Source organism: Myodes glareolus, chromosome 3 (genome assembly GCF_982192425.1).
Source record: "Myodes glareolus chromosome 3, mMyoGla1.1, whole genome shotgun sequence".
Classification (NCBI taxonomy): Eukaryota; Metazoa; Chordata; class Mammalia; order Rodentia; family Cricetidae; genus Myodes; species Myodes glareolus.
In genome coordinates, this window is record NC_142028.1 from 128,370,280 (window position 1) to 128,383,876 (window position 13,597).

The following is a 13,597-nucleotide window of genomic DNA, read 5'->3' on the forward strand; positions in this document are numbered from 1 at the left end:
AGCTTGAAGCTAACACCTGCTACGAAGCTTGAGCACTCTGAAGGCTTCCTCGGCACCCCGGACCTAACCCCAGCTGGGACTGTCTTAGATGGAGACACATTTTTAGAAGGAGCCTGGATTTCAAAAAGTGGTCTAGCAAAGAGAGAGAGCCAGCTCCCTGAGGAGAGGCTAACTCCCCACCTGCCCAAATCTGTCCAGACTGTGAGTCCTCATTGCCTGCCAGCTGGCCCCACATGTGAACCATCTGTCATAATTCTGTGTGTGCTCCAAATGACCCAATTATTCAGCTTCAGTTATGACCTGCTCAGTCCTAAAAGTATCCTGTTCACTCAGAGGCACTGTCTTCTGACTGTGGGATGTGCAACCAAACACAGGCTTCTCAGTTGCATAAACCTGGTCCCACAGAACTGGGTGCGGGACCCTTGCACTTGCCTGTGACCTCAAATCCAACCAGGCTCCCAGCTCTTCTTGACCTCTTTAAAAAAAAAATCTTTCCTAACATCTTTGTTTTAAACTGATTTTATCTTTGTAAAAACCTAAACAGCTTCAGCAGTAACTGAAGCCTGTTCATGTGCCATGATAAGCTTGTTCCATCTCATTCTCTCCTGATGGACGGAGGAGGCAGGTAGACAAGATACTGCTGCCACCATTTTATTATTTTATTTTATTTTATTTTATTTTATATTTTGTATAAGATAACTAAGACTCTGAGGGGCCAAACCTTAAGAAGATCCTAACTGACTCCAGAACCTGTGATCTTGCCAGGCCTGTATAACCATGTAGGTGTTACCTGGGAAGCGAGATAGTCCACCAAGCTGTCCTTCTAAAAGATCAGTGAGTCACTTGTGAGGCCTCTAATGCAGAGTAAACGAGCATGAAAAGTCCTTCCTCCTGTGTTAATCTAATTACTACTTGGCTGCTACTGGCTGAGCATGCTGAGGGCTGGGCTCTGGGCTAAGCGTTTTAGATGAATTGTCTTATTGAATCTCATTTTAACATTACAACCCTGCAAAAAATGTTATAGACTCACTGTCTATGTCAAGAGTATGTAACCTGATCCAGGTCACTTAAGAAATGACAGAGCCAATATGTAAATCTAGGTCCTCCTCATTCCCAAAACTAGCTTCTCCAATGAATAGAGTCAGCCCCACGTTATAGAGGAGAGAGAAAAGGGTTCCTGGACAATATGCCCCATGCTCTGAAGTCAGTTGTGGGCTGCATATATCCCAGAGTCAAAAGGACTGAGGGACACCTGTCCTTGGGATTATGACTGTTGAGAGCAGGCCAGGAGTGGTGGCACACAACTTTAATCCTAGCACTCAGGAGGCAGAGGCAGGTGGATCTCTAGATGTGAGGCCACTCTACAGGGTGAGTTCTAGGACTGCCATGGCTGCACAGAGAAACCCTGTCTTGAAAAAGGAAGGAAGGAAGGAAGGAAGGAATAAGGAAGAAAGGAGAAAGAGAGAGAGAGAACTAAAGACTGTTCAGGATAACCCTACCCAGAACCAATTTGTTGTCCCCAGGACAGTACAAGTTTTCCGAATGCAAACGGAGAAAATACCTCTTAAAATCTCAAATCCTCCCCAGTTTCTTCTTGGGTATCACTAGCATATCAGGCAATGGAGACTAAACTATTCCATAGAAATTCCAACTAAGATTTGTTTAGGGATCTCCATGAGGTTCACCACCACCTATGTCAAGAATGCTCAGGACTTTGAGCAATCAGTATGGTCCTCCCTGCACCACAGGCTTGCTGCTCATTAGTAGCAGCCCATTAAGGTGAGAGGCTCCCAGCTGCCTGAGAAATGCACTCTCCTGGTCCCTCAGGGTCAGATCACCTGGTACATTCCGGAAATTCAAGACCTCAGATCAATAGCCCTTTGCCAATCTTTAGAGAACTAGAAAGGAGGTCTCAGGTGCAATGGGCAGACACGTTTTCTCCAGGAAAACAAAACATCATCAGTCTGGCAGGAAGCACTCTTGCTGTTAGAGAACCTCAGCCTTGTTTCAGAAGCTGGGAGCACACGGGAAGCCAGAGGGGCAGTGGGGACATCCCTGCCGCCATTTCTGCTGTCTGTACTTTGCTCGCTCAGCTCTGTGGAGCCGAACGCCTTCCAGTGCTGAAGAGATTTTCCCGGCCACTGCTGTGCCTGGGCTGGACTGCGGTGGACACAGGGGAGAATCTCCACTGCCCACAGGTCTGCTTTCAGACCTGAGTCCCCAGTTCTACTATGAAACCTTCTACTGCTTCTTGGCAACTCTCAAGTTCTCGGGAAACTTTCTTGTTCCTGGGTTCTGTTCAAAGATGTCTACTTCTTAGCCAGAAACTGAAGGTGTGCTTTTCAATCCCAAATGACACAAATCCTTCCTCAGAAAGGTATATTCCTCTCGGCCATCCCTTTAGGTCATCCCTATCATACAGACAGGTTCCCAGGACAATTGGCAAGACACAAGACAGCAGAGGGCAGAGATGGGCCTTGTTTGGACAGAGGCCACATGTCATCAGAACAAGGCTGGGAACAGAAAATTACACAAGAAACTGAAGAGAATTTGGATGACTTGGTGGCCCTCAGATTTTCCATCACCAAGGGCCTCTCTGGTTAAAGCCCTACTTTATCTACCAAACCCGTGGAGCACAAAGCTGCTTGGTTTTGCTCCTGGAAGGTACATGAGCCTACACGAGCTTCTAATCAGAGATCAAGAGTGTTGGTCCCTCTTGTGGGCATCACTCTGAGCCAAACACAGACACGTGGTGACTGCTTTAGCCTGCGCTGTCTGGCCCAGGTGAAGGCCTCTGAAACCCTGACAAGCCTTTGTAGGAGGGGTAGTGGGTGGTACTTCCTGGAAAAAGAGGGTGAAAGAAGCAGGCGTGGGAGCTGGGCCGTCTCCACAAGAAGGGCGAGTAAATAAATAAACAGGGCAGTGCGCAGCTGTCGGGCCGCGCCCTCAGGACGCCTGCAGGTGCAGGGACAGCAGAGGTCCCAAGCAGGGTATCTCAGGGGCCATCCCGAGTAACACCTGTTAAGCTGCTCTTTCATGCAGAAGTAAACAGGGTCGACTGTGTTCTACACAGCAAGAAACTGTCTCTGACTTTGTCTTCAGTCATTGCACGATTATATGGAGGCCAACCTCAAGCCTGGTCCCAACCTCTTTCCTCAAGTACCAGGTCACACTCCTCCAAATCAGAGAGAGGGACTCACCTCTGCCAGGTACAGCACGCAGAATTTCAAGTCTTCTGAAGAGCCTTTGAAGAGAACAGAAAAGAAGACTCACATTAGAATTGGCTACCCAGCCAAAGCCTTGCTGGGCACAGTCAGTATCTCACCCAGGAGGCTGCGTGTGGTGCCTCCCCTAACAAGAGAAAGGAGAGGGCAGGTGTGGGGAGCAGAGCATTCTCTAGAACAAAGTTCACTAACTCACCCTTCCAGTGATGCTGACCCAGGGAATGCCAGAACCCCATTCTCAGAAGACCCTCTGCCATCTAATGGCCAGGTACAGGGAGCTATCTGTATCCCAGAAGGACTCCTTCCTCCCAGAATTCTGCCATAGAGGTAGCACACTTCTGCGGTCTTAAACCTGTGGTTCTCAACCTTCCTAATGCTGCGACCCCCAACCATAAATTTTCATTGCCACTTCATAACTGTAATTTTGCTACTGTTAGGAATCATAATGCAAATATCTGATATGTAGGATACCTGATATGTGATTCCTGCCAAAGGGTTATTCGACCCCAAGGGGGTCACTACCCACAGGTTAAGTACCTACACCTTAAATTCTACCGCCTTTTCTGTTTTGAAATTCAACAGGGAGCCATTTAATCCTTGAGTGGGCCTTGTTCCTCACTCAGGGAAGCACGGGTCAGTGAGGGGCAGTCTTCAGTCCCATTTCTATGCATCCTAGCAGACAGCTCTTCAACACGGCCACGCTCTTTAAGGGTGGTCAAATATGGCAAACTCAACCAATTACAAAACTGAAAAAGATTAGGTAGGGTAGTGGGCTGTTCCCTTCCCTTCCTGGGAAGACTCTTAGTTCAGGAGAACTCCAGATGGAAAGGAAGGGAACACTAGGAACTGGGGACAGCACAGCCACGAACGTGGAAACGGAACTGTGTCAGTAAGCACAGAAGCGCACAGCCCCGCCAGGACACCTGCCCCATTCCCTTCACCCTCTCAGCCTCGGGATTTGGCTGCACCGCCTCTGAAGCATTATCTGGTCACAGGCCTGGGAGAGTTGGGCTGTTGGCCTTACCAAGCAGGGTGTCAATTTTTGAGGAAAGCAGCTATACAACACAAGTAACAGCACGCACTTGCGATGTCAGGGACCCTGGAGTACCACAGTGATCTGGGCCAAGTGCTGCCCCAAATGCTCCCGCCAGCCAGCTCAGAGGCTGACAGTACTTGCTTCTGTATTCATTCCTGTCAACCAGGAGGCAGGGCTCCTAGCATCCTTGGCTCATGTGAGAACAGAGGACCCATCGGGTAAAGTTACTTGGCCAGGTAGTAGGAACTGTAGCCCAATTCTATGGCTCATACTCAACCACTGCACAGCATGACTCTCAAATGCCAAGCTTCAACGCATATTTAAGGCAAAGGAACCACAAGCCAAACAGGGTCTGTCACGAGGAGAAGCATCGAGGTAGGAACGGACTGCACATCAAGCCGAGCTATAAAAACGCAGGGAGCAGAGATCTAACCAAGGGAAGCCAGGCTCCTCAAGCAAGAGAGTGGACATATCCCAAGGGGCAAGAGCCACCGGGCACAGCTACAACAAAATGTCCCATCAGTAAATGGAGGTTCACTCTGGACTTGGACTCAGAGTTTCTACTTTTCCCCACATGGAAACAGGCCCTGCCTCAGAAATCTGTCGTGTTTAAGAAAATGGATCCCAACGCCTCTGTGGATTCTGTGTGTTGGTGAGATGGTGACAAGGGGAGGGGTTTCCTTTGCTTAAGAAAACATACTGAAATATTTCCTAGCAGACCCTAGTCTAAGGCAGAGAGCCACTACAATCAATGTAAGAAAGTAATAAAAACCTGGGTTTGGGGAGCAGGCAATAGGGGAGAGAAGGCCCTAGAAGTACAGAACAGGACGGAGAGATGAGAGAATCAGGGAGATGGGAGCTGCGGCTGGAGAAGCACAGTCAGACAGTCCCTGTGTCAGGAACCATTGATGACTGGCAATGTCTCTGCGCTTTGACACCAGCCCTGCTCCCTCCCTGGCATCTGTGCTGGCAGCAGTGGGTAGCAGGATGGAAGGGGGCAGTGCTCAGCATGATTCAGAGCTAGGGTGCCAGGGAGGGAGTGTTTGCAGTGCTGGAGAGAACGGCAGAGAACTTCTGCCCTGCTGGAAGAGCAGGACACCAAGGCTTCCGACATGGGGCTTTTCCTTGAACCACACTTACTGCCTCTGTCATTTTGGAATTCATCAGGGAGTCTTTAGTTCCAGAGTGGGCTAACTTCCCTCATGTAATGCACAGACCATGCAGGAGGTTCCCTAATCATGCACTAGAGGGAGGCCAGAGAAGACTTCCTGGCCCATGTCTGCCTATCTATCTATCTATCATTTACCCAGAGAACAATTTATTGGTGGTTGAGATTCACCAAACCTTCTCCACTAGTGGAGGCAGGCCAAGGGAGCTCTTGTCTATATTCTCAAGGGTAGGGTCAGGGAGAGACAGCAAACTCTGTGGTACAGCTGAGATCTGAATCCAGGACAGAGAACTCCCCACAAAGCCTGGATTCCTAATCCGATAGTATATGTCTGTGATCCCAGACAGCTAGGAGCTCCAGGGTGGAGAGGCCTCTTCCCCAGCTCTCACTGCTGTGGCCAGAACTAAGGTGGACATGGAGGACAACTGAGATGCGCATTCGAGCAGCTGGAGCTGAGGCAGCTGAGTTCCTAAGCTGGAATCCTGGCTCCTCAATGTGCCTGGAGAGCCCATGAGTCAGGAAGACATTTCCAGGCCATATCTAAGAACAGTCAAGGCCAGAAAGACACACTGCGGGTGGGATGCTGGCTGCTCGGGATCCAAAACACAAAGAGTAGCAAAACCAGTGGGCAGCAGTGGCAGGAAGAGACCACAATGGGCCCCAGCTGACCGGAGATGCCCCAATTGTTAGCACAGCTCCTGATGAACCCTGGGAGAAGCTGACAGGAGGAGAGACCTGGCTCTGGAACTCCGGGGGAGGAGCCACCCAGCTGCCAAACTAAGGAGGCACTCTGGTCTCCTCTTAGCCATCCCTTGTTTACAGAAACAAGTGTCCACTGGTCACCTGATGTACACCATGCTCCCTATTGAATCCTAGGAATAGGGTTGAGTAGCAGAGCCAGGCCGTAGCAAAGAAGTCACAAGGGAGCCCTTGGTCCCAGGGATAGGCTGGATTCTGCCCTGTTAGGGAGCAGCACTTGCCATCCCCAGACTGCCAAGCTGGATACTTTCTTTGTTTAACAATGTTTGGGCCCCTAAACTAACTTGAAATCGAGTAGAAACCTAAGAGTCTCATGCCATTGTTAGTTAGAGACCATTCTGTCACCAGACACTCCAGCTGACTCCGAAATGGCCTCTTTGGAGGGCATGTGGGAGGGGCTAGGAAATGGTACCAGCCTCAGGACACTGAACCCACAGCTCTGACTCAGGCTGCTGCAGTGGGGAGCATGAGACTTCAGTAGAACACGAAGCCTATCTGCAGAGAGCTGAATGGTGAGCTCCATTTGGTGTCTGGAAGTAAATCTAAGCCCTGAATCATGTACCTTGAGTGTTCCTTCCAATTAGTCAGCTCCAGGCGTCCCAGAATTCACTTTTAAACCCTCTCAGACCTGTGGTCTACCCAGGAAATCCAGTAGAGGTCCATAGCTCCATGCCAACCCGACAGACTGTGTCCGTGATCATCTTGCCTGAGAAGCTAACTTTGACCTTAGCTTTCATGTGACTGTCCCATCATCCACAGGCAGACACGGGCTCAGCCCCAGACCATTTCTGCATGCAACTGAGTCTCTGGGGAGCCTCTCTACACCCCTTAGCTCTTACCACCCAACATGAACATCACTGCCTGGTACAGGAGAGTGTGTCTAAATTCCTCAAACTCCAAATCCAGGCCCTGGGCCTCCAGGAGGGGAAGCCCAGTCAGTCCCCAGCCTGTATACCCCAATCTGGACAGGGCCTCCAGGAGGGGAAGCCCAGTCAGTCCCCAGCCTGTATACCCCAACCTGGAAGCGGGGTGATATGAGTAGTGACCAGCTTCTCCCAGGAGCCAGCATGGTGTCAGAGACAGGAGGGAGCTCAAAAGGCTGACTGAAACTGTGAAGGGGTTACAGAGGTTACAAGCACACTGTTCTAACAGTGAAGCTGTGTTTGGCCCCCAGTCCTGCAGCTGCTGCTCTTCCTACCCTCCACCCCAGATCCACCCAAAAAGCAGTCAGCTGGAACAGACCTCCCCCTAATTCTTTTCCCTCCTTCTGTTTAGCAGGAAGCTGGGTCAGTAAGGGTTTGGGGCTTGTGGCCCTGGACCTTCAGAGTGTGCAACGGTCAGGGTTCAGGTCCTGGTGCACCTAGTGCATGCTACTGAGAACTGCTCTGCTGGATACATATTCAGTTTAACCAGGCCCCAGGCAGCTGGGGCGGCAGGTGGGGGACACGACAGGGAAGCCAGGCTGATAATAGTAAGCATTGTGTGTGTGTGTGAGTGTGTGAGCACAGGGGAAGCTGTGAGAGGGTCACTGGGGGGCAGAAAGGAGCCATCTGGAATACCAGAGCCATTGCCCAAGAAGCTGAGAGGCCTGCTCTTCCCACTGCCCCATTGGCTGGCCCTGAGGGCGGTGTCTCCCTTACTCTCCTGTCCTTGAGTAGGACAGAACTAGAGAGGGAGGGCTGTGAAGAACCCACGGGGAAGCCAGGGCACCAAGCACACACGACGGTTTTGCAAGCAGTCAGGAAGTTCTGGAGCAAAACCCGCCAAAACAGAATTCTTTCGTGGCTAATATTTTCCTCCTGTGCCCCCGCTGCCCTGAGATCACACAGGTCTGTTGTTGTTTGCATAATCTGGGAGAGGAAACCGAGCCCCTTTCGGCTGAGACCTCAGGCGCCAAAGCCTGTGGCTGGACAGATACTCCCAGCTGGCTTTCCGTTCCCTGGTCCCCTGTGGGCCAGGACACCATGGAAAGTTTTGGGTTAGAAATTCCCAGCTTGCTGTTGATGTTCAGGCATACTCCAGCTTCCTAAGGCTCTAACCAGGCCCCACACAGCAGGCTAAAAAAGGAGTATCCACAGATCATGGTCAAGAAGGCTCTACTGGGAACCTGCTGGGAGCAAGGCACTCTACATAAATGACCTAACCTAACCCAGCAGCCTTCTGAAGTGCCATTATCATTCTGCTTTACAGAGAGGAAATGGGCTCAGAGAAGCAAGCCTTCCACTATATCTTTATCTGCGTGGGAGACTTCTACCCTAGGGAGCTTCCAAGGAAAAGAGCAGAGAGTTTTGGACTCTGAGACCGGTGTTCAAGGCCCTCGATTCTGGTCTCTCCAGCCGAGGGTGTGACATTTGGCAATCTGCCAGCCCCAGGCTGCCATGACAGCACATTCTCAAGTGCTCCACTGAAACTGACAGCCAAATTTCCACAAAGTCCCTAGCGGGCCACCATGCTGCCCCTGGGTGTCCAGGCCTTTCTTACCCTCTTGTAGCTTCACACTCTGGAGGTAGAGGGGATTTCGCAGGACGTCACAGCGGCCTGGCTCGTCCTCCTTAGTGAAGAGCAGCAGGTCTGAGTAGGCAAACAGTGTCACCTGTTAAGGGAAAGAACAAAAACAACACTCGGCCTTGCTGTCCTCCAGGATGCAGGGAGCCACAAGGTCCACTGGAGGTCCGGGAAACACACCCATACCATGTCAGGCTGAACCAGAAAGAACTCCAAGGGTGACTCTGCCAATCTGCCAGTGACAGAGGCCCGCCTTGCAGTGGGGGCAGCCAGTCTGTCCCTTAGTTTTCTATACTTCCCCCACTCAAAGTAGGGAGAAGAAGGAAAGGAGGAGGAGGACGAGGAGGACGAGGAGGAGAACGAGAAGGAGGAGGACAAGGACGAGGGGGATGAGGAGGAGGAGGCTGAAGAGGATGAGGAGGACGAGGAGGAGGAGGATGAAGAGGAGGAGGATGACGAGGATGACGAGGAGGATGATGAGGAGGAGGAGGATGAAGAGGAGGAAAAGGACGAGGAGGACGAAGAGGATGAGGAGGACGAGGAGGAGGAGGAGGAAGAGGAGGAGGAGGGCGAGGAGGAGGGAGACGAGGAGGAGGATGAGAAGGACGAGGAGGAGGACGAGGAGGAGGATGAGGAGGAGGACGAGGAGCAGGACGAGGAGGACGAGGAGGACGAGGAGGAGGACGAGGAGGACGAGGAGGAGGATGAGGAGGACGAGGATCAGGACGAGGAGCAGGACGAGGAGGACGAGGAGGAGGACGAGGAGGACGAGGAGGAGGATGAGGAGGACGAGGATCAGGACGAGGAGGACGAGGAGGAGGATGAGAAGGACGAGGAGGAGGACGAGGAGCAGGACAAGGAGGAGGACGAGGAGGACGAGGAGGAGGACGAGGAGCAGGACGAGGAGCAGGACGAGGAGGAGGACGAGGAGCAGGACGAGGAGGACGAGGAGGACGAGGAGGAGGACGAGGAGGACGAGGAGGAGGACGAGGAGGACGAGGAGGACGAGGAGGAGGACGAGGAGGACGAGGAGGAGGACGAGGAGGACGAGGAGGAGGACGAGGAGGAGGACGAGGAGCAGGACGAGGAGGACGAGGAGGACGAGGAGGAGGACGAGGAGGACGAGGAGGAGGACGAGGAGGACGAGGAGGAGGACGAGGAGGACGAGGAGGAGGACGAGGAGGACGAGGAGGACGAGGAGGAGGACGAGGAGGACGAGGAGGAGGATGAGGAGGAGGATGAGGAGGACGAGGAGGACGAGGAGGAGGACGAGGAGCAGGACGAGGAGGACGAGGAGGAGGACGAGGAGGACGAGGAGGAGGACGAGGAGGAGGACGAGGAGGAGGACGAGGAGGACGAGGAGGAGGACAAGGAGGACGAGGAGGAGGACGAGGAGGACGAGGAGGAGGATGAGAAGGACGAGGAGGAGGATGAGAAGGACGAGGAGGAGGACGAGGAGGAGGAGGACGAGGAGGACGAGGAGGAGGATGAGGAGGATGAGGAGGAGGAGGACAAGGAGGAGGAGGAGGATGAGGAGGAGGACGAGGAGGACGAGGAGCAGGACAAGGAGGACGAGGAGCAGGACGAGGAGGACGAGGAGGAGGAGGAGGAGGATGAGGAGGAGGATGAGAAGGACGAGGAGGAGGACGAGGAGGACGAGGAGGAAGAGGACGGAAAAGGAGAAACAACAATGGTTCTTGCCTTCACCTCACGGGGAAGAGCCTTATTCAGTCCAGGTTCTGGGGTATCCCCAGACCTCACCCCACACCTGACTCCATCAAGCTTCTTCTACAAGGCCTCTGTAATGTGAAGGGGAGCAGCACAAAGTAATATTTCCAAATCTCTTGCAGATATTTTTGAAGTATACCAGTGAGAAATTGGTTCAAAAAAAGAGCAGTTACTTATACATGTTACTTCTACATAACCGCTAATCTCCTTTATGCTCCAAAAACAAATGAAAGGCAATTTTTAGAAATTATAGATAAACTGATAGATGTGCTTTATGCTAAAAGGAGCCCACTAGGTTTTCTATATCCACTAAAGTTTACACTGTTTTTTTTTTCTTTATCTGCCTTACAGTAGCCTTTCCTTAAAGCCATAAATTTCTATTTTAGAGTCTATAATAATAATAACAGGCAATATTATTATTATTATTATTATTATTATATTAATATTATTATATAATATATTTATTTATATAAATATAAATATTATAATATTAATATTATATTATATAAATATAATATATTTATATATTTATATATTTATTTAAATATATATAAATAATATTATATTATATATTATATAAAATATATAATATTATATATTATATGAATATAAATATAATATATTTAATAATAATAATATTAATATTATTGCCGAAAGCAATCTACAGATTCAATGCAATGCCCCTCAAAAATCCCAGCAAAATTCTTCTCAGACCTTGAAAGAACAGTACTCAACTTCATATGGAAAAGCAAAAACCCACGATAGCCAAATCAATCCTGTACAACAAAAGAACTTCTGGAGGCATCACAATTCCTGACTTCAAACTCTACTACAGAGCTACAGCACTAAAAACAGCCTGGTATTGGCATAAAAACAGAAAGGAGGACCCATGGAATGAAATAGAAGATCCGGATATCAATCCACACATCTTTGAACACCTGATTTTTGACAAAGAGGCAAAAAATACCAAATGGAAAAAGAAAGCATATTTAACAAGTGGTGCTGGCATAGCTGGATATCAACATGCAGAAGAATGAGAATAGAACCATATCTATCACCATGCACAAAATTCAAGTCCAAATGGATCAAAGACCTCAACATAATGCTAGCCACACTGAACCTTATAGAAGAGAAAGTGGGAAGTACACTTGAACACATTGGCACAGGGAACCACTTCCTAAATATAACCCCAGCAGCACAGACACTGAGAGAAACAATTAATAAATGGGACTTCCTGAAACTGAAAAGCTTCTGTAAAGCAAAGGACATGGTCAACAAGGCAAAACGACAGCCTACAGAATGGGAAAAGATCTTCACTAACCCATATCAGACAGAGGTCTGATCTCCAAAACATACAAAGAACTCAAGAAAGTGGTCACCAAAAGAACATATAATCCAATAAAAAAAAAATAGAGTACAGACCTAAACAGAGAACTCTCAACAGAGGAATCTAAAATGGCTGAAAGACACTTAAGGAAATGTTCAACATCGTTAGTCATCAGAGAAATGCAAATCAAAACAACTCTAAGATTCCATCTTCCACCTGTAAGAATGGCCAAGACCAAAAACACTGATGACAACTTATGCTGGAGAGGTTGTGGGGAAAAGAGAACACTCCTGCATTGCTGGTGGGAGTGCAAGCTGGTACAACCCCTTTGGATGTCAGTGTGGTGATTTCTCAGAAAATTAGAAAACAACCTTCCTCAAGACCCAGTAATACCACTTTTGGGTATATATCCAAAGGATGCTCAGTCGTGCCACAAGGACATGGGATCAATTATGTTCATAGCAGCTTTGTTTGTCATAGCCAGAACCTGGAAACAACCTAAATGCCCCTCGATTGAAGAATGGATGAGGAAAATGTGGTGCGGTTACACAATGAAGTACTACACAGCAGAAAAAAATAACAACATCTTGAATTTTGCAGGAAAATGGATGGAGCTAGAAAACATTATTTTGAGTGAGGTAACCCAGACTCAGAAAGACAATTATTACATGTACTCACTCATAGGTGGATTTTAAACATAAAGCAAAGAAAACCAGCCTACAAACCACAATCCTAGAGAACTTAGACAACAATGAGGACACTAAGAGAGACTTACACAGATCTAATCTATATGGGAAGTAGAAAAGACAAGATCTCCTGAGTAAATTGGGAGCATGGAGATCTTGAGGGAGGGTTGAAGGGGGTAGGGGAGAGGCAGGGAGGGGAGCAGAGAAAAATGTAGAGCTCAATAAAAATCAAAACAATAAAAAAGATTCAATTACCAAAATAATAATAATAAAGAATTATTAATTATAGGAACTGCTCTTTGAGTGACCAAATCTGATATGCCATTTCTTCTGAAGAAAGAAGAACCAGCCAGAAAGGCTTGGCACATCCTGAAGAGTGCAGTGAGTGATTTGCTAACCATGTTTAAAAGCCAGCATGCTGACGCTGAGCTAGCAAGCTGTTAAAGATGGCCGTACAGGCCCACCTCTGAGGCTCTCCTACAGAAATATGAGAATATATAAACATGAACATGTAAGGATATTCTCAGCAGCACTTCTGTAACTGAAAAGAAATAAAAGTTGGCCATAATCGTAGAATGAATGATCCCGGCAGTCTGGTAGCTGAGAACTGAGAGTTACAGGCTATCCCAGGGTACACAACAAGCTCTAAGCTAACCTAGGCTGTGTGGTGAGAACCTGTCTCAAAATATATATATTAAAGCATATATGCATACATGAGTGTGCATATATATATATATATATATATATCATCAAAGGCCCACCTGCCATCTCAAGTGTCATGCAAACAGAAGCTGTAATAATTAGGGCCACAGAGACAATTCAGGGATGTCCTTGAGCAGGCTATCTCAGGTCTATGTCCCCTTCCAAGAGGTCCCAGAAGCTCTAGAATTCTTGGCTAGAAGGGGTCTTAATAGTAACTCTGCCAAGCTCAGTTTTCACACAGCATCACGGCTGCTAGCACCTACTCTTGCCTTACTAAGTCCTCCTTAAACAATGCCATTGCTCCTCACAGCTCGGACAGGTTAAGTAACTTTCCCACAGTCACACAGGTCTGCCTGTTTTCAGTGTTCACATTAGACAGAGAAAGAGGTGGCACTGTATGGTGCCTGAGGCAGAGGAGACAACAAATTCAGCAAGCATGGAAAGGAAGACGATGGAGTGTTC

At 48.9% G+C, this 13,597-nt stretch overlaps 1 protein-coding gene across 8 annotated transcripts in view; it reads right to left on the reverse strand.

Moving 5' to 3' along the window:
* Positions 1 to 13,597, reverse strand: part of Rgs3 (regulator of G protein signaling 3) — a 136,991-nt gene that overhangs the window by 50,884 nt on the left and 72,510 nt on the right. For all 8 annotated transcript variants that reach the window (XR_015000801.2, XM_048459412.3, XM_048459413.3 and 5 more), the window contains 2 exons: positions 8,669 to 8,780; positions 3,201 to 3,244 (listed from right to left, as the gene is read on the reverse strand). Coding sequence is in view for 7 of the 8 variants with exons in the window: in XM_048459412.3 (XP_048315369.3) it covers positions 3,201 to 3,244; positions 8,669 to 8,780 (156 nt within the window). In the remaining variant the exon portion in view is untranslated. The remainder of the gene's footprint in view (positions 1 to 3,200; positions 3,245 to 8,668; positions 8,781 to 13,597) is intronic.